We start from the raw sequence: 22,864 nt of genomic DNA on the forward strand, positions 1-22,864 counted from the left end.
TACCCACCGCAGCCAATCCCGGGCTCGCTCAGCCGGTGACGCGCGAGCTGCGCCGCCGTGACGATTGGCGGGAGGGCTGTGCGTCGCGTTGTCGCGCCTTTTCTGACGTTTCGGCCACTATGGCGTCGGAAGGTGGCGGCGATTCGCAGCTGCGGAGGCGAAGGCGCCGGGAGCCTGAGGAACCGGAGAAAACGGAACGCAGCGAGAGAGAGCTGACAGTGGTAGTGGCGGTGGCCCAGGAGAACGAAGAGGAGGATGAGGAGCGCTGGGTCGGGCCTTTACCTGTAGAGGCGACGCTGGCCAAGAAGAGGAAAGGTAGCTGGAGACATAGGCCCAGGGCGAGCTGGAATCGGCGGGCCCCCGACCCGGAGCTGGCGGGGCCGCCCGCACCCGCAGATGCTGTTTGGTTGCGGGGCGTTGCACCCTCAGAACCGAGGGTCGTCTTCTGATGTCTGGCCTCCCTGTACTCGCACGACTTGGGCTGAGCGCAGCGTCTCTCTGTTAACCGCGGACGGCGCTCCTCAGGGTGCGTTGGGAGAACGTGTTGCGGCGGATGCTAAGGCTCACGCAGGCCGCTCCTCGGCCACGAGCCGGGCGGTGTCGTGGCGTCCCTAACGGCGGGCAGCCCAGGCCGGAGTGTGTGCCCGGCTTTCCGGAAGGCCGTGTAGCTCAGGGATGCTGTGTGTTGGCGCGCGGGGGGCGGGGCGGGGGTCTGTGCCTCTCGAGAGTGGATTGTGGCGGGAAGGTCCGCAGGATTTTGATCCTGATCCTGACCCTGCCAGGGCCGGGTCTTCGGACCCGTGAGAGTCACCGGAGTTCCCCGGATCGCAGATTTTTTTCACCTAAAACCAGCGGTCTGTGGTTTTCGAGCCCTAGGATTCCCCAAGGCCCGAAGGGTTTTCCTCCTTGCTCGGAGCAGTGACCCAAGTTTTCGTCGAACCAAAGAGCGGGGAGGGACAGAGGTTGAATGTTTATTTCCAGCATTGTTGTAATAAAACAGCTTGTCGTAAGCATGTTAGGGCCATTAAAACACGATGTTCCTGAAGGGTCCGATCTTCCTTTATCACTCTCTCGGCTTCGCGCCCTGGACTAATTCCTCGTTATCTTCAAAACAAGGTCCGAACTCCCTAACGTGACTTGCTTCGTGATAGGATCTCTCCTGACCTCGCCCGCGCGTTTCCGCTGCTTCTCCGTCCTGACTTTGTGTGTGTGTGATCTACTCTCTACTTCAGCCGTATTAAAACACTTGAGAATGGGGGCATGCTCTTTTTTTGTTTTGTTGTTGTTGTTGTTGTTGTTTTTCTTATTTGGCAGCCTACCAGGATATGATGGTGTGTACCCGAAATAACTTTCACTCGGCTAACTTGCTCTACTTTAGCATCCATCTTTCGCTGTTACCCCCTCTGGGAAGCCTGTGACTTCTCCAGGCCAGGCTGGGTTTCTAAAAAAAATAAAATAAAAATTTCTTAAAAAGAAAACAAAACATTGATCATAACTGCCGGTAATATTTAACAGCTGAATTTACAGGCAGCCTTCAAATGTCATGTATCCAAATGTTGAAGAAGCAACTTTTTTGAACATTGTACATTGATTGACACCTTTAAAGTACATTATCTTTTTTATTTTCTACAATATATTTTATTTATCCATGAGACACAGAGAGGCAGAGACACAGGCAGAGGGAGAAGCAGGCTCCCTGCAGGGGGCCCTATGCAGACTCGGATCTCACGGCCTGAGCCGAAGGCAGGTGCTCAACCACTGAGCCCCCAGGCGTCCCACATTATCTTTTTTTTTTTTTTTTTTTAACTGTTAGGTCTTTCTCTTACAAATTTCCATAGTAACTTCCTACACTTTACCATTATTCACATGGTTGAAATGTTTTTCTCCACTGTCAAAACAAAGTCCATTCCTACTTTGCTTCAGTGCCTGCCACAGTGCTTTGCATGTAGCAAGTGTTCAATTAGTATCTATTAAATGAACGAATATGACAAAGTTAATGCTCTTATTGTTGCATTAGAAGATTTCTGTATGTTTTTTCTCATGGAAAAATAAAGAAAAAAAGTGCTGATACTAGTATTGAGACACAGATCTTACAAGGCTTAATTTAGTTTGAGACAGAAAAATAATTAGGTGTGAAAATGTTTGCCCTTAAGATGCTCATTGTATTTAACCCAATCAATAGTGTTGAGTTTGAAGAAAAAAATGAAATTTAAAAACATGTATGAAATATTAGATGCCTGGGGAGCTCAGTGGTTTAGCGCCTTTGGTTTAGCGCCTGCCTTTGGCTCAAGGTGTGATCCTAGGTCCTGGGATCGAGTCACCCATCGGGCTCCCTGCATGGAGCCTACTTCTCTCTCTGCCTGTATCTCTGCCTCTCTCTCTGTTTCTCATGAATAAACAAAATCTTAAAAAAAAAAGAAACGTTAGAAAAATATCTTTGAAGATTTTATCTAAAAAGACAGGAGTGGGGCACCTGGCTGACTCAATTGGTAGAACATGTGACTCTTGATCTCAAGATTGTAAATTCAAGCCCCATGTTGGGTGTAGAGATTACTTAAAATCTTTAAAAAAAAATTAAATGACAGGTGTTTGATAATGTATTTCTAGAATTAGAACCATCCTGTTTAACATGTTCTTTGGACACTGGACTTTTGTATTCATTTATATGCAGACATTATAAATTATTATATGACACAACCTTTAATTAAATGAATGGTTTCTCAAAGACGGAATTATATGTTCTTCATGCCCATGTGCCTTGTAACCTGTTTTGTTTTGAGTAAATACCTATTAAATAGATTTGTTGTTGAATATTCATTGTTGAATAGCTTTTCAACAAGTAAACAGCAAAACAAATGTGTATCAGATAGGATTATATTAGTTACATATTATAAAGACCCAAAATGTCAATGATATTAAAAAAGAGGTGTGCTGCTTTCATGTGTAAAAAGAGTCCCAAAGTAAACAGTCTAGGATTGGTATAGAGGCTCCAAAGGGACCTAAGCTCTTTCCAGCTCTCTGCCCTAAACATCAGTAAGATATGACCTTCATCTTTGTCCTGAGTGGTTATTAAAGTAATAGTGCTGTTATCCCAGTTCTAAGTTGTAGGACTGAGGAAGAGAAGAACACCTTTTGAAGGACACTCCTTCGCGGGCACATACTTCTCATTGACACATGGTCACACCTAACTCCAGAGATGAGAAATGTCCTCTTACAGCTGGGTGTCAAGATCCCCATATGAAAATGGGAGTTTCCGTTACTAAAAATGAAGGAAAAAGCAGTTCTTTGTGCATAACTTTGAGTCTGCTATACATTAGTTATGAAAAACTAGGAAACATCCCATAGTTCATGTAGCAACTTTTTACAGTCCTGTTTGGCTGTCATTGGACTATTTTATTAGATACACATATAAAACAATAGATACACATATAATGTCCATTTTTGCTTGTAAAATTGTTCATAGCTCTTGTAATCAGTATTTCCTCAGATTAACAGTTACAAGTGTTTTACCCCTGGAAAAAAATTGAGAACTCCATGATTTTCTCAGCTCTAAAAATCTATTTAGTGTTTTATCATGTTTAGCTGCTCTAATCCCAGTATCAGTGACTTCAAAGAGGATTAGTGCCTTACAGATAAACAGATATAAGTGGCCACTGGCCTCTTGTTACTTATTTAAATTAGAAGTAATAATTGGCTTTACGTGGTTAGAAAAATGGTTGTAATACTTTTCATAAAACTTAAGATTTTTGTTTTTAATGGAACCTTCATATGAAGCTAGAATCAATCACTCAGCTCTTAAGTGCTGGGGACAGTTTTTTAAGCTTCTTTATAATACCTGAGAACCTGTCATGACTAAATAACTGTGCTATCCACTTACAAGGGATATAATAGGCACTGAATTTTTTTTTCTGCTACATACGAGTTGAGAGAAATTTAAGAAAATCTAGAAGAAAATACATAATAGAATTGAGAAAATCTTAAAATTCAAAATAGTATATAGTTCCAGTTAAAAATACATTTTTCTTTTTTCTTCTCAGTTCTAGAGTTTGAAAGAGTCTATCTTGAAAATCTCCCCAGTGCATCTATGTATGAACGCAGTTACATGCATAGAGATGTTATCACCCATGTGGTATGCACCAAGTAAGTCTATCACATCTTTTTAATTTTTTTCTGAAAAATTTGTTTTATAAAAATGCTTCAGTATTAAGCAGGATTTGTGGCAGTAACTAGGATACTGTGGATTTCTGCTTAACATCACAGGTTCTGTAATAGTTTGAGTTCAATAAAGGTCTGTATATTCTTTCATACAACAAATGCATTCAAGAGAATATGTGTGAAGTACCTGATGTATTCTAGGTTTCAATAAATGGTTTCTATTTTTATATACCTTACAAGGGAGACTATTCTGTATAAAATCTTTTCGATACAAAATAAACATACGTTGAGGGATCCCTGGGTGGCGCAGCGGTTTGGCGCCTGCCTTTGGCCCAGGGCGCGATCCTGGAGACCTGGGATCGAGTCCCACGTGGGGCTCCCGGTGCATGGAGCCTGCTTCTCCCTCTGCCTATGTCTCTGCCTCTCTCTCTCTCTGTGTGACTATCATAAATGAATAAAAATTAAAAAAAATATAAATATTTTATTTATTTTAAAAAAACATATGTTGAACTTTGCATATACAGAAATGATACATTGAGATTTAATGTTTTATCAACTTCTGAAAACTAGTGCATTTTCCTTGTGAAAACACTGTCTATAGGGTGATTTTAGCATTAAAGAGCCCTCATGGTCTAGTGATTTCTGGTAAAATTTCTTTTCTTTTTTTTAATGTCAAGTGCTAGTTCATTTCTGATTTCAGTTCTTGGGATTAAAATTAGTAACACAGCAACTATTAATGATATTCACAACAAAACTACAAAATTTGCAATGGTGGTCTTCATAAAGGAAGATATCTTTTAAGTCCTATTTTGAAAGAGAGTCTCAAGAATGATTGCTTTGAGAGTACTAAGTAATTCATAAATCTGTTTTACAAGTTAACTTTTATAATTTTATATATGCAGGACAGACTTTATTATTACTGCCAGTCATGATGGACACGTTAAGTTCTGGAAGAAAATAGAAGAGGGAATTGAATTTGTTAAACATTTTCGTAGTCACCTGGGTAAGAATTTCACTTTGTGTTTGTGTTTGTGTGCCTCTCTTAAATTGTATTGGTTAAAGTTTCTTTTAAAATGCTTTTTTTAAAAAATAAAAAAAAATGCTTTTTTTTTTCTTTGAATTATGTATATTTGTTTCATTGATATTTACTAGAGTGTTTTAATTTGATTTATTTAAATAGGAGTTATTGAGAGTATTGCAGTTAGCTCTGAGGGAGCATTGTTCTGTTCTGTGGGTGATGATAAAGCAATGAAGGTGTTTGATGTAGTGAACTTTGACATGATCAATATGCTGAAGCTTGGGTGAGTCTTTTAAAATATATATTTTTTTAACTTAGTGAAATTTTTAAACGTCATCATTTTGTAGATATTTCTAAACAGAATATATTGCCATTCTATTAAAAATGTGCCTTTGAATATTGCTTGGGAAAATAATACATGAATCCTTGTTATGTTCTATTTTGAGGCTTCCTCTGTGGTTTTGTCATTTTAATCATTGTCATTAATCATTCTGTTGTGGTTTTGTCATTAATTTTTAAACAGCATCATAACAAGAATTAATTATATGCATTTAATGTTACTTAATGAATTAACAAGGATCCATCATGTCTGATATACTGGTATTTAGAATTAACTTCCTTGCTGTGTTTATTGCAGTTATATGTATTGTGCCCTATAAGGCTTATGTACATTTTGGAATTGAGGTGATTTGTTGGTGATTTTAAATTATATTGATACCCAAACTATGTGGTTAGATTGTACAGGAATGAGAGGAATATTTTAAGCATGTCTTTCCTAGATACCATACTAATTTATATACATCTAAGTGACTGTCAGCCTGAAAGTCATAGCATCGTCAAAAAGTTTTGGGACTTGTCTTAGGTCAGACTGCCATTACAAAAGACTGTAAGCTAAGAGGCTTAAACAGTAGAAATTTATTTTCTGAGTCTGGCGGCTGGAAAGTGCAAGATCAAGGTTCCAGTGGGGTTTAATTTGTGGTGAGGACTCTTGGGGGACAGGATGTAGTGAGGAATGGTATCTTGCTCTTTCCCTTCTCAGAAGGCCACAGGCCTATGGAATTAGGGCCCCACATTTATGATGTCATTCAACTTTAATTCCCTCCTAATTATCTCCAGATAGGATCACCTTGGGTAACTGCAACATATGAATGGTGGAGGGAGAAGAACAACAGTTCATTACATAACAGGATTTCTTTTGGAATTTCCTTCAAAACCAGTTTATGAGCCACTAACGGAAATCAGTCTCATTACTTATGGTCAGAACTTATTTTTGACTAGAAATGGAAGTATCTTTTGGTTATTTGTCCTATTCTTCTGCTTTGTTTACCTACACTTTAGCTGTTTTTAAAAATTAAATCTATTCATAAATGTTGAACCTTTGCCACCTTTGAGGATATAGAAAGAATGTTTTGGGTTTTTTCTAAAGTTCTGCTAGAAATTCTAAAAGAGAAGTCCCGAAAAAGTTTTGAGCATCAACACCAACATTGGAATACCTGTTTAACTTCTCAAACTGCCTAGAAAGAGACAACACTCATTTGAATGTGTAAGTTTGGTGTATTGATTAAATCTGTCCAGTTTTAAGATCAAGTTACTAATGAGAATGTGATATCAAAATGTTTTTCTTTTGATCACAGTCATAGCTAAAATATTTTGATTTTAAACATTTCAAGAACGGATTTATCAAGTACACTATTACATGCTAACCTGTTTTTAAAAGTAAGTTATATATAGACTAAGATATAGACAGAGGTCCAAAAGGCAATGTCTTGGAATATTTTAAGGCTCAGATTTGTTTAGGTTTTCTTGTCTACCCAAGAGAAGTAAATGATCTGTTAACATGCACTTCTCTTTGTGGTCTGATAAATCCTCAGAAGTTATTACCATTACATTAATGAGATCAGAAAGAGAAAAATTAGTAGCTTTTCTTAGCTGTTCCTCTCCATTTTCTATCTCTGCTACTTTTGATCACGGAATCCAAAACTAGCTAAATCATTGGCCAGGATTTTTTTTTTTTTTTTCATGACAGATACAGAGAAAGAGGCAAAGACACAGGCAGAGAGAGAAGCAGGCTCTTTGCAGGGAGCCTGACGTGGGACTTGATCCTGGGACTCCAGGACCATGCCTTGGGCCGATGGCAGGTGCCAAGCTGCCAAGCTACCCAGGCGTCCCTTGGCCAGGATATTTTTTGGTGGTGAGGGTGGATAAGGATGCTTACTTGTATCTAACTCTTTTTCTCCCTTGATTCTTAAATATTTTAGCTATTTTCCTGGACAGTGTGAGTGGATCTATTGCCCAGGGGATGCCATATCTTCAGTTGCTGCTTCTGAGAAGAGCACAGGAAAAATTTTTATTTATGATGGTCGAGGAGACAACCAGCCACTTCATATTTTTGACAAACTTCATACGTCACCTCTTACTCAGATACGGCTGAATGCAGTTTACAAAGCAATAGTGTCTTCTGATAAATCTGGAATGATTGAATACTGGACTGGGCCTCCTCATGAATATAAGTTCCCCAAAAATGTGAACTGGGAATATAAAACTGACACAGATTTATATGAATTTGCCAAGTGCAAGGCTTATCCAACCAGCATATGTTTTTCACCTGATGGGAAGAAAATAGCTACTATTGGTTCTGATAGAAAAGTTAGAATTTTCAGATTTTTGACTGGAAAACTCATGAGAGTCTTCGATGAATCACTAAGTGTAAGTGCAATATAAATTTAATGAATATTTTTTTCTAAATGTCTTTATTTTGTCCTATTTCTTAAAAGATATTTTTTCAGGATGTAGATATTTACATTGATGATTGTTTTCTTTTAGCACATTGAAGATGTTATCCAGCTGTCTGCTGTCTTTCAGTGTTATTCCTTAGGTTTATGATATGATATCTTTTGAGCCAATTATTCATGTATTCATAGTGACTGTGTTTCTAGTTTAGTTTTGTTTCTAAGTTCATCTTCTGAATCTTCTCAAAACTCACCCTAGGCACCCTTCTCTTAACCCTGTTCACTCGTGCCTGTTCTATGACTATTCCCAAATTGATTTTTCCAGCTTTCTATTACGAGCAGAGCTGGTGCTATCATCTTTTTTGTTTTGTTGTTGTCATTTTGTTTTGTTTTGTTTTGCTGTCTGCATGAATGGCACCAAATCCATCTTTTTGCACAAACCAGAAACCTGAAGTCATCCTTATCTTCATAACTTTTTCCTTACCCCTCTTTTTAATTCATCACGAATCCTGTCAATTTGACTTTCTAAATATGCTTTAAATTTATCCATTTCCTTTTAGCACAGCTGTCACTACCATAGCTCATGATCTTTTGCCTGGACTACCTCATGGCCTACTGCCTATTTTCTGGCTTCTTCCTAATCTGTTTTCCTTGCTGTACCCAGAGAAATATCTTTAAAGTGCGTGTCTGATCATGTCATTTTTGAACCTTTTAGTGACTTCTTGTTGTTCCTAGGATCAAGGCCAAATTCATGGCCTGCCTCATTGTGGCCTTTGCCTACCACTTTAGCCTACTGTAAATCACCTTCCTCCCTACCTCTTACTCTAGCCATGTAGGCCTTCTTTCAGTTTCTTGAACATGCTCCCACCAAAGAGCCTTTGCATATGCTTTACCTGCTACCTGGAGTCACCCCTCCCCGATTCCATTACCTGTTGAACTCATGCTTCAAATCATATTGAAAGGGTCACTCCCTGTAGAAATTCACTGTTTATCTAATGTAGGACTTTTTTTTTTTTTTTTTAAAGATTTATTTATTTATTTTAGAGAGAGTGAGAGAGACTAAAGCACACCTTGAGCTGGAGGGGGTAGGGACAGAGGGAGAAAATCTTCAAGAAGACGCTACCCTCGCTCAGCATGGAGCCTGATTCGGGGGCTCTCACCACCCGTGAGGTCACAACCTAAGCCAAAACCAAGAGTTGGCTGCTTAACTGACTGAGCCCTTAGGACAGCTTTTTTAATGACTCAATACTGCTCTGTTTATTTTCTCTTAGAGCATTTGGTATGGTCTTACTTTTGACTAATACATATCCAACCCCTCATAGATTAAACTTACGTGATCTCTGATCCCTTATCTGTTCCAGTTCATGTTTGTATCTCCAGCATTCTACTTGACACATAATTAGTTACCGAGAACTCATTAAAGCATGTGGTTGTAGAATAAGAGTTTCTATCCATGCAAAGTTAACTTTTTTGTAGAAATGTGGGTCTCATCACCGGTTTTCCTCAAGTGTTCTCTAACTACTAATGGTATGTTGAGTCCTCTAAGAGTCTGTGGGTTGAACCTTTATAGCAGTAACATTTATTGTATGACAGTGTCAATTTTATAGTCTTAGTAGGGACCAATTTGTATTACATTCCCTACATTAAGGTCTCAAATTCTATTATTCTTATTAGTGACACTCTTGTTGGTTGGCAAGGGGCAATAAGTTGGGTGGATTATCTGCCTGAAGTAGTATGAATCCAGACAAATGTGAAGATCTGCTTGCTGGTCAAGTCATCCTCATGACTCATTTTCTTGGTGGAAGAGAATAGCTTTCCACTATACTTTTAAGGAAAGTAGAAAACTTTTTTGTGATGGGTTCTTTTTTAATGGTGGCCAGTAACTACATACTAGTTTAAATATAACTTAAAGGCTCTCTACCAGCTTGCAGCTCCTCGAAGATGCCTTAGAAAAAGAAATATTTAAAAACACAGTCTCTGGATATAAATCTCTTAACACGAATACTCTCAGCTGTTCAGTCCACTCATTTCTTCATTGTTGTCTTCAACATTTGTCAAAGTCAAAGGGCTCAGATGATAAGAGTAGTCAGTAGTAAAGCTTATTGACAGAGGTTGAGATTCAGAATTTGAGAGATTACAAAAAAAAAAAAGCCAAGTACATTAGTTAGAATACTAGTGAGTAGTAAATGTATGGAATCTCACAGTTAATAAGATATGCATAAGCTGCATATAGCTGAATTGTGTATCACAGAGGCTCTGGTATTAAGGCTAGAATATGTAAAAATTTACCAGTGTACTTATCAGGTTAGATTAACACTTATGAAACACTCATATACAGGCAGAGGGCTATCTACAAATCTTTTAAGTCCTGAAAATGAATCTTCTTGGGAAACTCGGGTGGCTCAATCGGTTAGGTATCTGCCTTCAGTTGAGTTCATGATATTGGGATTGAGGCCCATATTGGGCTCCCTGCTCAGGGGCCAGTGTGCTTCTCCATCTTCCTCTCCCTCTGTGATCTCTCTCGCTTTCACTCTCTCTCAAATAAAAAAAATCTTGAGAGAGAGAGAGAGAGAGAGAAAGAAAGAGAAAAGAGAAGAAAAGAAAAGAAAAAAAGAAAAGAAAAGAAAAGAGAAAGAAAGAAAATGAATCTTCTAACAAAATAATTGCTACAAAAATGTAGTCCAGTATCTAGGCTATTTGTGGCATAAGAATAAGCAATTACCGGGATCCCTGGGTGGTGCAGTGGTTTAGCGCCACCTGCAGCTCAAGGTGTATCCTGTAGACCCAGGATTGAGTCCCGCGTAGGGCTCCCTGCGTGGAGCCTGCTTCTCCCTCTGCCTGTGTCTCTGCCTCTCTCTCTCTGTGTCTCATGAACAAATAAATAAAATCTTAAAAAATTAAAAAAATTAAAAAAATTAAAAAAAAATAACCACTTATCAGTCCCAGAGACTAGAGACAAGAAATCCTAATGAGTAGGCTTTTTTAATGACCAGGCTTTTTATCTGACCTATAAGACCTTTGCTTCATGTTGTTCCCTAATACATATACCTCCTTTTGTTTTTTGGAGTTGTGTACATCGTTGTTCTTTCCGTATCTAGAAGAACGGGATTTCCAGTTAATGCAGGCATAAGAAAAATTAGACTGGACATAAGCCTGGTTCCTTTTCGTCTCCAATGGAGAGCTATATTTGAATTCTGCTGCTTGATGCCCTAAATGTCTGGAAAACTGAATGAAAGATCATATTTTGGGGAAGCCTGTGGTATGATAATACATAATAATTATGATGTAAACCTTTATGAAAATTATTTTAAATAATATCTTTTAATAATAATATCTTTTCTGAAGATAAGAAAACCAAATATAAAAACTACAGAGCACTCATAAAAATATTCATCTACACGAAGACACATTTACCTAATAATAATCTGTGTGGGCTTTCTGTAAAAATAACTTGAAACATTTTCTAAAATGTAATGAAATTGTTATAAATTAGTGAAATAATACAAATTTATTCATTCAACAACAGTTGAGTGCTTGTTACATTATGTCAGGCCCATGATCCCTGTCAATAGTTGCATTGTCCAGTATTATAGCCACTAGCCACATGTGGCTGTTGAGGACTTGATATGTGGCTAGTCCAAACTGAGATGGGTGAAAGTATAGAATACACACAGGATTTAAAAGACCTAATATGAGAAATATAGAATGTGATATATCTCAATTTTTTTTTTTAAGATTTTAAGTAATCTCTACACCCATCATGGGGCTAGAACTTGAAACCCTGAGATCAAGAGTCACATCCTCTACCAACTGAAGCCAGCCAGGCGCCTCATCTCAATTTTTTAATATTGCTTTAAGTTTAAATGATTATATTTTGGATATATTGGGTTGAATAAAACATTACTAAGACTAATTTCACCTGTTTCTTTTCTTGTTTAAGTAGCTAATTGAAAATTTAAAATTGTATGTGTGGTTTGCTTTATATTTCTATTGGAAGGTACTAGTCTGTGGCTTATAAAAGGCAGCAGATATAGTTTAAAAAGAGAAAACAGTAGGTATATTAACTTTTTTGTAATTAGAACCAGTTAGTGTAAATACTATTTTTTAATACTATAATAATTTATTTTTTAATAGATTCCACCTTAAAATAACACTTAAGTACACAAACTTTCAGTGGCTCTTAATGTATACTGCACTACTATTTAAATTGTCATTCCCTTTATCATGTAGCTTTTTTGTTAATAAATGGTTTGCTTCCTAGATGTTTACTGAACTGCAGCAGATGAGGCAACAGCTACCCGACATGGAATTTGGCCGACGAATGGCTGTTGAACGTGAGTTGGAGAAGGTGGATGCAGTAAGATTAATTAACATAGTTTTTGATGAAACTGGACACTTCGTGCTGTATGGAACCATGCTAGGCATTAAAGTTATAAATGTAGAAACAAACCGGTAAGCTTTAACATGTTTTTTAAAAGTGCATTCATTTATGGGGGACCATTTCCTCCTTCAGGGAAACAATGGGAGTTTTGTTTGTTCCAAGACAAGTGGAATGGTCCCAAATGTCTAAACTTAACCAAATGTTTTGACTGGATTTTTCTGTGGTCTTTTGGTTGTTTATAATCTTATGTAAAAAGTTTCCACTCGTGTTTGTAGAAGAAATGGAAAAAAGATATGCATAGTTTCAAGTTTTTTTTTTTTTTTTTTAACAAGTTTCAATCTCTCTTTTGCTTATTGATTTAAATTAGCCTGGTTCATGTTAAATGTTGCCAAATATTTTAACCACAGAATTCAGCATTACATCCTGCTAGACATAAAATCAGAAGTTAAAATGCATGAAACCACAATAAGCCTTTTGTGTAAACAGTCCATTTGGTTTTAGTACAAAATAGCTACAATCAGATACTATCACTGAATGTAAATGAAAAGAACTTCAAGTATATTTTAAAGGGAAAAAAAAGATCTAGTGCCGTGCATTCTCACATGTAAACAAATTTATATTGTAGTTCTTGGCAGTATAGAATCTTTGAAGGCTTGCAGAAAGATTAAAATAATAGAGATAGGTTAAAACTATATGACTGAATGATTGTATTTTTTTAACCTGAAAATTCCAGCCACTTACCAATTTAAAGTCACTGTTTTGGGGGGAGAGAGAGAAACACTTTTTTTTAAAAACTTTCACTTATTCTTTTATACAAAAGTAAAGGATTAAGGATAGTTGATTCCTACCTTTTAACTATAAAGGTTTTATAATTGGAGTTCATTCTGATAATTTTGTTGTATAAAACATTGTGTTTTCCAGGTGTGTGCGCATCTTAGGCAAGCAAGAAAATATCAGAGTGATGCAGTTGGCTTTGTTCCAGGGAATAGCTAAAAAACATCGTGCTGCAACTACCATAGAAATGAAAGCATCTGAAAACCCCGTTCTTCAGAATATTCAAGCTGACCCAACAATAGTTTGTACATCTTTCAAAAAGAACAGATTTTATATGGTATGCGGAAATACTAGGAAATAGACCTTAATTATTCCAATTTGGTTGGAGCTTTATTTTCTTAGCTTGTGCTTTCAACTGAAGAGAATGTTGGCAATAATAGCAGACTTTCTAAACAACCAGAATACCATCTTAAAACGTTAATATTGTAGAATTTTTAACTAGGACTTGAATTTGTACTGTTTTCCCTCTTGTTTTGAAATTTTTTTCAACCTGGCTTCTAAAACTATTTGTGTTGTCTAAGATGTTAGGAAGTAAGTGGTTACGGTAATAATTGCATCCAAAATAGTTTTCACTATGGGGTTTTAAAATTCTCCTGAAAAGGATTATTTTTCATCTTTTATTCTAAACATAATTTATCTCCCCTGAACTTGCACACTGCCTCCTCTAAGCACATTTCTTTTTATTACCTTTTAACTCCCTTGTAATAATGCTACTTGAAAAGTGTGTATTCCTGAGGAATTACTTTTTTCTACTGCACTGCAAGTACTTCTCCTATTAACTAACATTGGGCTCAGAATCAAACTACCAAGCAGCTAAAAGTAGCAGTGTCCTAACCATTGAGCCAAGCAGAAAAATCTCAAATATGAAGACCTCTACCCTACCATTCTATCCTCCACACTGCAATCAGAGACTTTCTAAGTCCCAAATTCAGCAATTTCTTTGCCTAAAATTCTTTAATGGCTCGTCAGCTCTCAGCTGGCTCATCTACCTATCTTTCTTCATTTTTAGTTCATTTGCTACACTGTGCTGAACTTGAACTCCTTTGCAGTAGTTAATTGTCCTTTTGTTATACCTCAGTGCATTTACACAAGCTGTTACTTCTGCCCGTCACACACCTGCCCCCAGTCCCTGCTTTTACTAGGTCTCAAATTGGCAGCCTTCTCTTGACATCAAGTCTGAGTAGGTATGTCTGCTTGTGCAGTGTGTGTCACAGTCTTTGGAATAATTCCCTTTTTTTTTTAAAATCTCTGACCCTTGTCATCTCCTCCTTAATACAAAATTCTCAAGTACAGGGCATTATATTTTCTTCACTATTCACAAGGTTTGGTAAAGTGTCTGGCTCATTATAGCATACTCATTCTTTCATCTGATGTATTGTAAGCAACTATGATGCTATTCAGCTTATTTATTGATTGATAAATGTAGGAAATAGCAGTTTATCCATCCAAACTTTTCTTTTTTAAAAAAAGATTTTATTAAAAAAATTAAAAAAAAAAATAAAAAAAAAAAAAGATTTTATTTATTTATTCAGGAGAGAGAGAGACAAAGACAAAGAGGCAGGGAACAGGCAGAAGGAGAAGCAGGCTCCATGCAGGGAGCCCGTTGTGGGACTTGATCCCGGGAGCCAGGATCATGCCCTGGGCCAAAGGCAGGCGCTAAACCGCTGAGCCACCTAGGTTTCCCTAATCTAAAGTTTCAACAATTGAAAAGTTTCTTTCAGTTTTCCCAATATCCTAAGGTATCCTGAAATTTCTACTTCACTCAAAATTCTGCTTCTTGAAATAATAACAATTATTAATATGTGTATAGTACCTTCTACATGTTGGGCACTGTTCTCTAAACATTTTATATCCCTTCATTTAATCTTGACAATAGGTACTATTTTGAGGTAGTTATTATTATCCCTATTTATTTATTATTGTTTTTTAAAGATTTCATTTATTTATTCATGAGAGAGAGAGAGGGAGGGAGGCAGAGACACAGGCAGAGGGAGAAGCAGGCTCCCTGCAGGGAGCCCAACCCAGGACTTGATTCTGGGTCTCTAGGATCATGCCCTTGACTGAAGGCAGCACTAAACAGATGGGCCACCGGGGCTGCCCTCTTATCCCTATATAAAAGGAAGAAATTAATTTACTTTCCCAAATTGTGTAAGCTACTAAGTAGCGGAGCTAGAATTCAAACCCAGGAAATCTAAACAGTGAAAAGTAAGCAGCAGGTGACAGGTTATGATGTAATACCAGGCAGAAGCAGAAAGCTATCCCAGAAAACTGTATCTTGTTAAATGTGTATCCAAAAAGAAATTTAACCCCATTTGAAATCATACATACATCTTCATTAAATGGATTATTTTCTTATTAGACAAGTGTAAAAATAACTGCGTTACACATCCTGTAATAGGAAGTGATTCCTAAAATAAGGTTTTACTCTGATGTGAATTTTCTTTTCTCAAACATCACAAATAGTAATTAAATTTTATTGTTGATAAATTTTAACCAGATGAAAATTTAATTCATTCACTCTCTTTTCTTGTGAGTTTACCAAACGAGAACCAGAAGATACAAAAAGTGCAGATTCTGACAGAGATGTTTTTAATGAGAAACCTTCTAAAGAAGAAGTCATGGCAGCTACTCAAGCTGAAGGACCTAAACGAGTTTCAGACAGTGCCATTATCCACACAAGTATGGGAGACATCCACATCAAACTTTTTCCTGTTGAGTATGTACTATTTTCATTGTCTTAAACATTGATGTAAATATTTCTGTTTTAAGAAACCGTGCAACCTTAAATTATTCCAACTTGAGAAATTTTAAAGAATTGAAGTATTTGAAAGAACATCTACCTTTAGTTTTCTGATAACTGTTCCTCTAGAAAATGGGATAATTATATATATACACACACACACACACACACACACACACACACTTCATAGGTTTATTATTGTGAATATGAAACATATGGCTATGAAAGTGCTGAATGTAAACTATAAGTGATAAATATATTACCATTAACAACACATCCCAACCAGATTTTGTGACTCACTTGTTATAATTGGCTTTACCCTCAAAGCAAATCCTTAAGGGGAGGATAATTTTTTCCCCTGTCATTTGCTAGACATCCACAACCTCTTTTTTAGTCCCAGTGTTATCCTTATGTTTGAAAAGTTCCAACAAAAAACATAAGGCCATTGAATTGAAAAAAGAAAAGTATTCTGGGCAGTTTAAAATTTTGCAAGATGAACATGGAATGCCAGATACAGTAGAATATCTGGCTATTCTTGATCCAAAAGGTTACATCTTTTACAACACCTTTACTTAAAAGTACTTATTTTGGATATGTTTTATACCTGCCGTGGTAATGAAGAAAGAACTAAGCAGCTCTAGATACCTGGACCGTCTCATTTTAGGTACTCTGAACCTCCATGCAGCTATTAAGCCTGTCCCCTAATGTACTTCGTGCAATTATCTTTTGTATCTCCCTTCTATTCCCAGCTCTAAGAGCTATTACATGATAATGTAACTTATTAAATCATCACATGAGATTGATTAACATTATTTGGAAAGCTTCATACTTTGTGATTGTCATTTAAAGTTGATTAAATTTGGGAGATATTTCAGAGAGTAAATGCTTAGTCAGGAATGGTGTTACTGTACCATAACATTCTTTGTATAAGGGAATTATCTTTCCCAAGAACTGAACCCACTATATGGGTTCAATGAACTTTTATATATGCAGTGAACATATATACTTTAAGGTGCTTTAGTTGTATTTTTTAACCTGCTAAATGACTTTGAAGTTTAAATACTGTCAAGCTCAAATATAAGCAATCATGATCTAAAGATAATGAATTAAACAATATGAATATACTATGGTTTGTATGCTCTTTCAACTTTTGCTTATCCTAAGATTAGAAGAGGTTATGTGGGCAGCCTGGGTGGCTCAGTGGTTTAGCGCCACCTTCATCCCAGGGCCTGATCCTGGAGACCCAGGATCGAGTCCCACGTCGGGCTCCCTGCATGGAGTCTGCTTCTCCCTCTGCCTGTGTCTCTGCCTCTCTCTCTCTGTCTCTCATGAATAAAAAATCTTTAAAAAAAAAAAATAGAAGAGGTTATGAAAAATGACTCCTGAGAGTTTCAGAAGATACTGAAAACACCATTAAAAAGCACAACTGCAGGGCAGGCCCGGTGGCCCAGCGGTTTAGCACCGCCTGCAGCCTGGGGTGTGATCCTGGAGACCCAGGATCGAGTCCCACATCGGGCTCCCTGCATGGAGCCTGCTTCTCCCTCTGCCTGTGTCTCTGCCTCTCTCTCTGTGTGTCTCATGAATAAATAAATAAAATCTTAAAAAAAAGAAAAAAGCACAACTGCAAAGAAAACTGTCTTAAGATGCTCTGAATAGATTTCATATTTTAACATATGTCTTACTAGGTGCCCTAAGACAGTGGAAAACTTCTGTGTTCATAGCAGAAATGGTTATTATAACGGACATACATTTCACCGTATAATTAAGGTAAGTTATACAAGAAATTTTTTAAAGATTTATCTTTTTGAGAGAGAGAGAGAGAGAGTGTGTGTGTGTGTGTGTGTGTGTGAGCAGGGGAAGGGTCAGAGGGAGAGAATCTTCAAGCGGACTCCCCGTTGAGTTCAGAGCCTGATGCTGGGCTTGATCCCACGAGCCTAAGATCATGCATGACCTCAGCCAAATCCAGGAGTTAGATGCTTATGTGACTGAGCCACCCAGGCTCCCTAAGTTGACACAAAATTTATGTCATTTCAGGAATAGTTTTTGCAAAACCAGAAGTTTAAGCCTAAGGAATCTTCTTTGTCTCCCAATGATCAATTTATTAGAAATGAATAGGAAAAATGGACTATGGAAGCCAAAAGAAAAATGGATGGTCACGAACATCAGATCTAGAATCAAGTGCAGGAATAGTAACTTGGTGCCTTTTTAGAAACATTGCATCAGTATTTTGTCAGCATCTAAAACCAGGGCCACATACTGAGTAAAAAGGTCATGCTTAATGTCCACAATAGCCAAACTGTGGAAGGAGCCTCGGTGTCCATCGAAAGACGAATGGATAAAGAAGATGTGGTTTATGTATACAATGGAATATTACTCAGCAATTAGAAACGACAAATACCCACCATTTGCTTCAACGTGGATGGAACTGGAGGGTATTATGCTGAGTGAAATAAGTCAATCGGAGAAGGACAAACAGTGTATGTTCTCATTCATTTGGGGAATATGAATAATAGTGAAAGGGAATATAAAGGAAGGGAGAAGAAATGTTGGGAAATATCAGGAAGGGAGACAGAACATAAAGACTCCTAACTCGGGGAAACGAACTAGGGGTGGTGGAAGGGGAGGAGGGCGGGTGTTGGAGGGGAATGGGTGACGGGCACTGAGGTGGACACTTTACGGGATGAGCACTGGGTGTTTTTCTGTATGTTGGTAAATTGAACACCAATAAAAATTAATTAAAAAAAAAAAAAAAAGGTCATGCTTAGATAAAATCAATAGCTAAGGTTACTTGTACCTGGTGACTAGATAAGGTGTAGATCTAAAAGATAAGATTTTAAATAATAGAAGAGACGTGATGCCACTCAGTCTTTGAGAACCATCATTAAGTGCTTGCTTCGGCAGCACATAACAGTAAAATTGGAGAACCATCATTAAAACCTGAAGTCAGAAAGAACTTGGCCCAGGATTTTGTTGAGCAGGGTTCCATAAAATGGATGGGCCGTAGTGTAGCTCTTGGTTACTGGCAGGTCAGAAATGGCAGGAGAAATGACAGGAAGAATAACCAGGTTTGAGGGGAGTGGTAGGGTGGGTGTCTGAAAGAATTAGTGAATTAGAAGAATTAGTGAACCAGGCAATCCACAGTGTTGAGGGAAAGGGAAGAGAATAAAGTGGGGCAATTCTGTAAAACCTACCACACTATACAGATCTAAAACTTACTTAAAATATTCATCGTTTTTAATTGGATTATTGGGAAAGCCAGTACATGTCTGTCAATGAGGAGACCTTTGCGATTTTGTTTCAGTCACTGAAACAAGGTAGTGTGTAAGCGGAGGAAATTTATCTTCCAAAGTAAAGTAGGGATGCCTGGGTGGCTCAGCAGTTGAGCGTCTGGCTTCAGCCCAGGGCATGGTCCCGGGGTCCTGGGATCGAGTCCCACATCGGGCTCCCTAAAGGGAGGCTGCTTCTCCCTCTGCCTGTGTCTCTGCCTCTTTCTCTCTCTCTCTCTCTCTCTTGGTCTCTCATGAATAAATAAAATCATTAAAAAAAAATAAAAGAACAGTGTAATATGTTTTTTGTGTACTTCTTGTTAAGGGCTTCATGATTCAGACAGGAGACCCAACAGGTACTGGTATGGGAGGAGAAAGCATATGGGGAGGAGAATTTGAAGACGAATTTCATTCAACATTACGACATGACAGACCATATACGCTCAGCATGGCCAACGCTGGATCAAATACTAATGGATCCCAGTTTTTCATAACAGTAGTACCAACGGTAAGTAGAACAGCATTGTCTGTAAGCCACAGATTCATAGTTTACGATGTAAAAATGAATCCAGTGGAAGAGAACTGCACTATTTTCTACCATTATTTATATCTGCCAGAATATAAAAATGAAAACAATTTAAAGGAGAAAATGTAAAATTACCGAACAAATCAGATTTTACTTTGTAAAACTATACTTTTGTAACTAAGGACACTTGAGTTTAAGTCAACTTTGCCAATACTAATTGTACAATAGAAAACAAATTACTTCACTTCGGGGCCTTTTTCCTTATCTTTAGAATGGGGGGAAATTAGAGTATATGAATTCTCAATTTTAAGACCTTTATATATATTCTTATATCTCTGAAATCAGAATGCAGCCCATAATCAATGGCACTGTATTTTTGATAAAATACAGTATAATATTGAGCTTTCTTGCTTGCACTTACACAAAATGATACAACTTATTACACTGTTTGAAATTAAACACCATGCAATGAAAAATATTTATAATTACTATCAGACACAAAGTCCCATGTAATATTCACAAAAGTTCTAGTATCATTATACCCAGTTTTAAAAAAATAGATGAGGAAATGAACAGTGAGATATGATTTAAGTTGTCAGAGATCAAGTAAGCAGCAGAGCTAGCATTTGAGCTCCCATGTCTAAGATGAAAGTACATGCTGCTTAAACAGTTCCAGACTGCCTCTTACTTAATGCAGGGAGGATTCCTGCAGAGAAGTTCTAAAACTTGAGCCATAACTCGTTAAGCTGTGCAGAGACACTTACCTTTAGCAAATATCTTCCAGCTCCCTTTGGTCTGAAAGATGCAGAAATCTAATTAAACAGTATACTGGGCTTTTATATTTTTTCGTATAAACATGGAAATCATTCTTAAAAGCTGCTAAATGAAATTAACTGTACATCCTTTTAATTAAATTTTTTAAATGAAGCATAAATTTAAATTCTCTTTAATTTGCTCACCCAGGGGGTGTGATTTAGGAAATCTGAGTTTACCAAGATTTTCCATTTCTCCTCCATTGCAGCCTTGGCTTGATAATAAGCACACAGTGTTTGGACGAGTGACTAAAGGAATGGAAGTTGTACAAAGGATCTCCAATGTCAAAGTCAATCCCAAAACAGATAAGCCCTATGAGGATGTCAGCATCATAAATATTACTGTCAAGTAAAATAAGGTTTGTTTCATTGTATATGTAAATAAAAATACACATATATCAAATAGGTTTATTTTACATTAGGAAGTTCTTAGGACTTGTTGGACATACAAATCATGTTTCAAGGATGCAAGATTATGTTTTTATATTTTTCATTAAAAGTCCTTTTTTAAAACTCTGCCTATGGTTTTCCTTGTAGTATTTTTCATCCTAGGAGATAATAAACTGAAATGGACTAAATTTGGGCAAACAGCACTCCTTATATGTAATTACTCAAAACCATATTGAGTAACGAGAATTGTATGCATATGTTCCTTAGGTTTTTAAAAAATTATGGTACATAATCTGCCTTCATATTTCTTTGGATCCACTAAGAAAGGATACCAGGATCTGATAATAATGTGCCACTTCCTTTCTTTTCTTAGGTTTGTGTTTTGTGCCAAATAATTTTGCCTTTTAATCATTGTTAAAAAGAGTAAGTAGAAGTAAGTAAAATTTCAGGAAATAAATAGCAAGTTGTAGTTTATTAAAGATTTAGAAATAGCTCTGTAGTTCTAGGTAAGTCACATTTAAGTGAGTATTACACCTGGTGTTTAAGTATGAGAATAAAGTAGTATTTCAGTCCTTAGTTTTATATACAGGTTCATTTACTATTTTCACATTATTTTCCTCATGTAGCTACATTCAAATTTTCTGTCCTCAAATAATAGTATCTTTCCTTACCTTACTAAATAGACCATTGAGAAAAAGTATATGTTAAGTAAAATTTTTAGTAGCTAATAATGGAGTAATTAGTAGGAGTTTGAGCAATAAAATGAGTTCTAAGTCTTCTATTAATTTCATTTCTTCTTCACTTTCCCTCCTGACTTCATAACTATTAAGAACCATGGCTTCTTATTTCCACTCTTGAAGTTAAAGGAGAATAAGAAAATAAAGGAGGAGCATGTTCAACAGACCTATTTAGGGAATTCACATTCTTATGTTTCAACCTAAACTTACACTTTTCCTTCTGTTGACAAGCAGGATTACTTCCTTTATCCATTTTGTACCACAAACCTGTGAGATGGATTAATGTACCAAGTTGTACTACTTTATTTTTTTTTTAAGATTTTTATTTATTTATTTATTTGATAAAGGGAGAGAGTGCATGCACGACTTGGAGGGGGGGTGCTGGTGGGAACAGAGGGAGAAGCAGACTCCTGGCTGAGCAGGGAGCCCCAGGACCCACCCCAGGGTCATAACCTGAGCCACTGACTGAGCCACCCCTGGCGCCCCCAAGTTATGCTACTTTAATATTATGTCCTCCTTTTATAAAGCAGAACTTAGACATAAAATGACTTTTCACTGTGACATTTACCTTTACTTCCTATTTTAGATGTCTTGACATCTCCCAAGCAATTTATTCATTCCTGAAAACTTAATCCTAAATTTTTTATAATACTGCCACCAAGTGGTGGTGATGCCCCATTCTGCCAAACATAGTTATTTTGGTTGAGTGAAAAATCCTAGTTGATTAACGAATTTTTCCATTTCACGTCACAAATTTAACAGTCAGTAGACCTAAAAATATACATTGCCAGTATCTTTTTTTAAACCATGTTTTAAATTATTATTAGCAGGATATCATCTGATACTTATTCATCCTCTTCATTATTTTTTTAGGAAAAGTATAACTGTCTTCTTCCCTATTAACCACTTTGCAAATTGAAAGGTATCTCAATGCTAAGGAAAATGTCTTTCTTTTGGCAATATTAGTTCATAAGGCTACACCTAAGTATTCTCAGCCATTTTCTAAAACAGTTACTTAAAATTTTAAAAAACGGGTTTCACGGTGTTTAATGCAAAAATTTAGTTCTGTCTAGATAATGCTCATTTAAGTGTGGCTTACTTTGCAACTACAGAATGCTTTATTTCTAAATCTTTAATAAACTATAACTCAGATTTGACATGGAAGTCAATCCCTACCCCATTTTGTTTCCTTTCTCATAACCACAGCATAAATAGGACTTTAGGTGGTTACTAATTATACTAGTAGATAGATGGTACATGAAACAGAACTTATAGA

At 37.0% G+C, this 22,864-nt stretch overlaps 1 protein-coding gene across 3 annotated transcripts; it reads left to right on the forward strand.

The window, feature by feature from the left end:
- The first annotated feature begins 108 nt into the window (after window positions 1–108).
- Window positions 109–22,743, forward strand: PPWD1 (peptidylprolyl isomerase domain and WD repeat containing 1). Of its 3 annotated transcripts, none has more exons than XM_041766785.1 (11): window positions 109–315; window positions 4,038–4,140; window positions 5,058–5,158; window positions 5,336–5,456; window positions 7,432–7,879; window positions 12,164–12,354; window positions 13,205–13,394; window positions 15,652–15,833; window positions 17,543–17,624; window positions 19,449–19,631; window positions 20,671–22,743. In XM_041766785.1, the coding sequence occupies exons 1-11, from the start codon at window positions 120–122 to the stop codon at window positions 20,812–20,814; spliced, it is 1,941 nt and encodes a 646-aa protein (XP_041622719.1). In that variant the 5' UTR covers window positions 109–119; the 3' UTR covers window positions 20,815–22,743. The 3 variants fall into 3 exon arrangements, with proteins under 3 accessions (XP_041622719.1, XP_041622720.1, XP_041622721.1); XM_041766786.1 differs by lacking the exon at window positions 109–315 and adding an exon at window positions 323–526; XM_041766787.1 differs by lacking the exon at window positions 109–315 and having other exon boundaries at window positions 4,089–4,140; window positions 5,058–5,083; window positions 5,434–5,456.
- Window positions 22,744–22,864: the final 121 nt, after the last annotated feature.

This window comes from Vulpes lagopus, chromosome 8 (assembly GCF_018345385.1).
Source record: "Vulpes lagopus strain Blue_001 chromosome 8, ASM1834538v1, whole genome shotgun sequence".
In the NCBI taxonomy this organism is placed as follows: Eukaryota; Metazoa; Chordata; class Mammalia; order Carnivora; family Canidae; genus Vulpes; species Vulpes lagopus.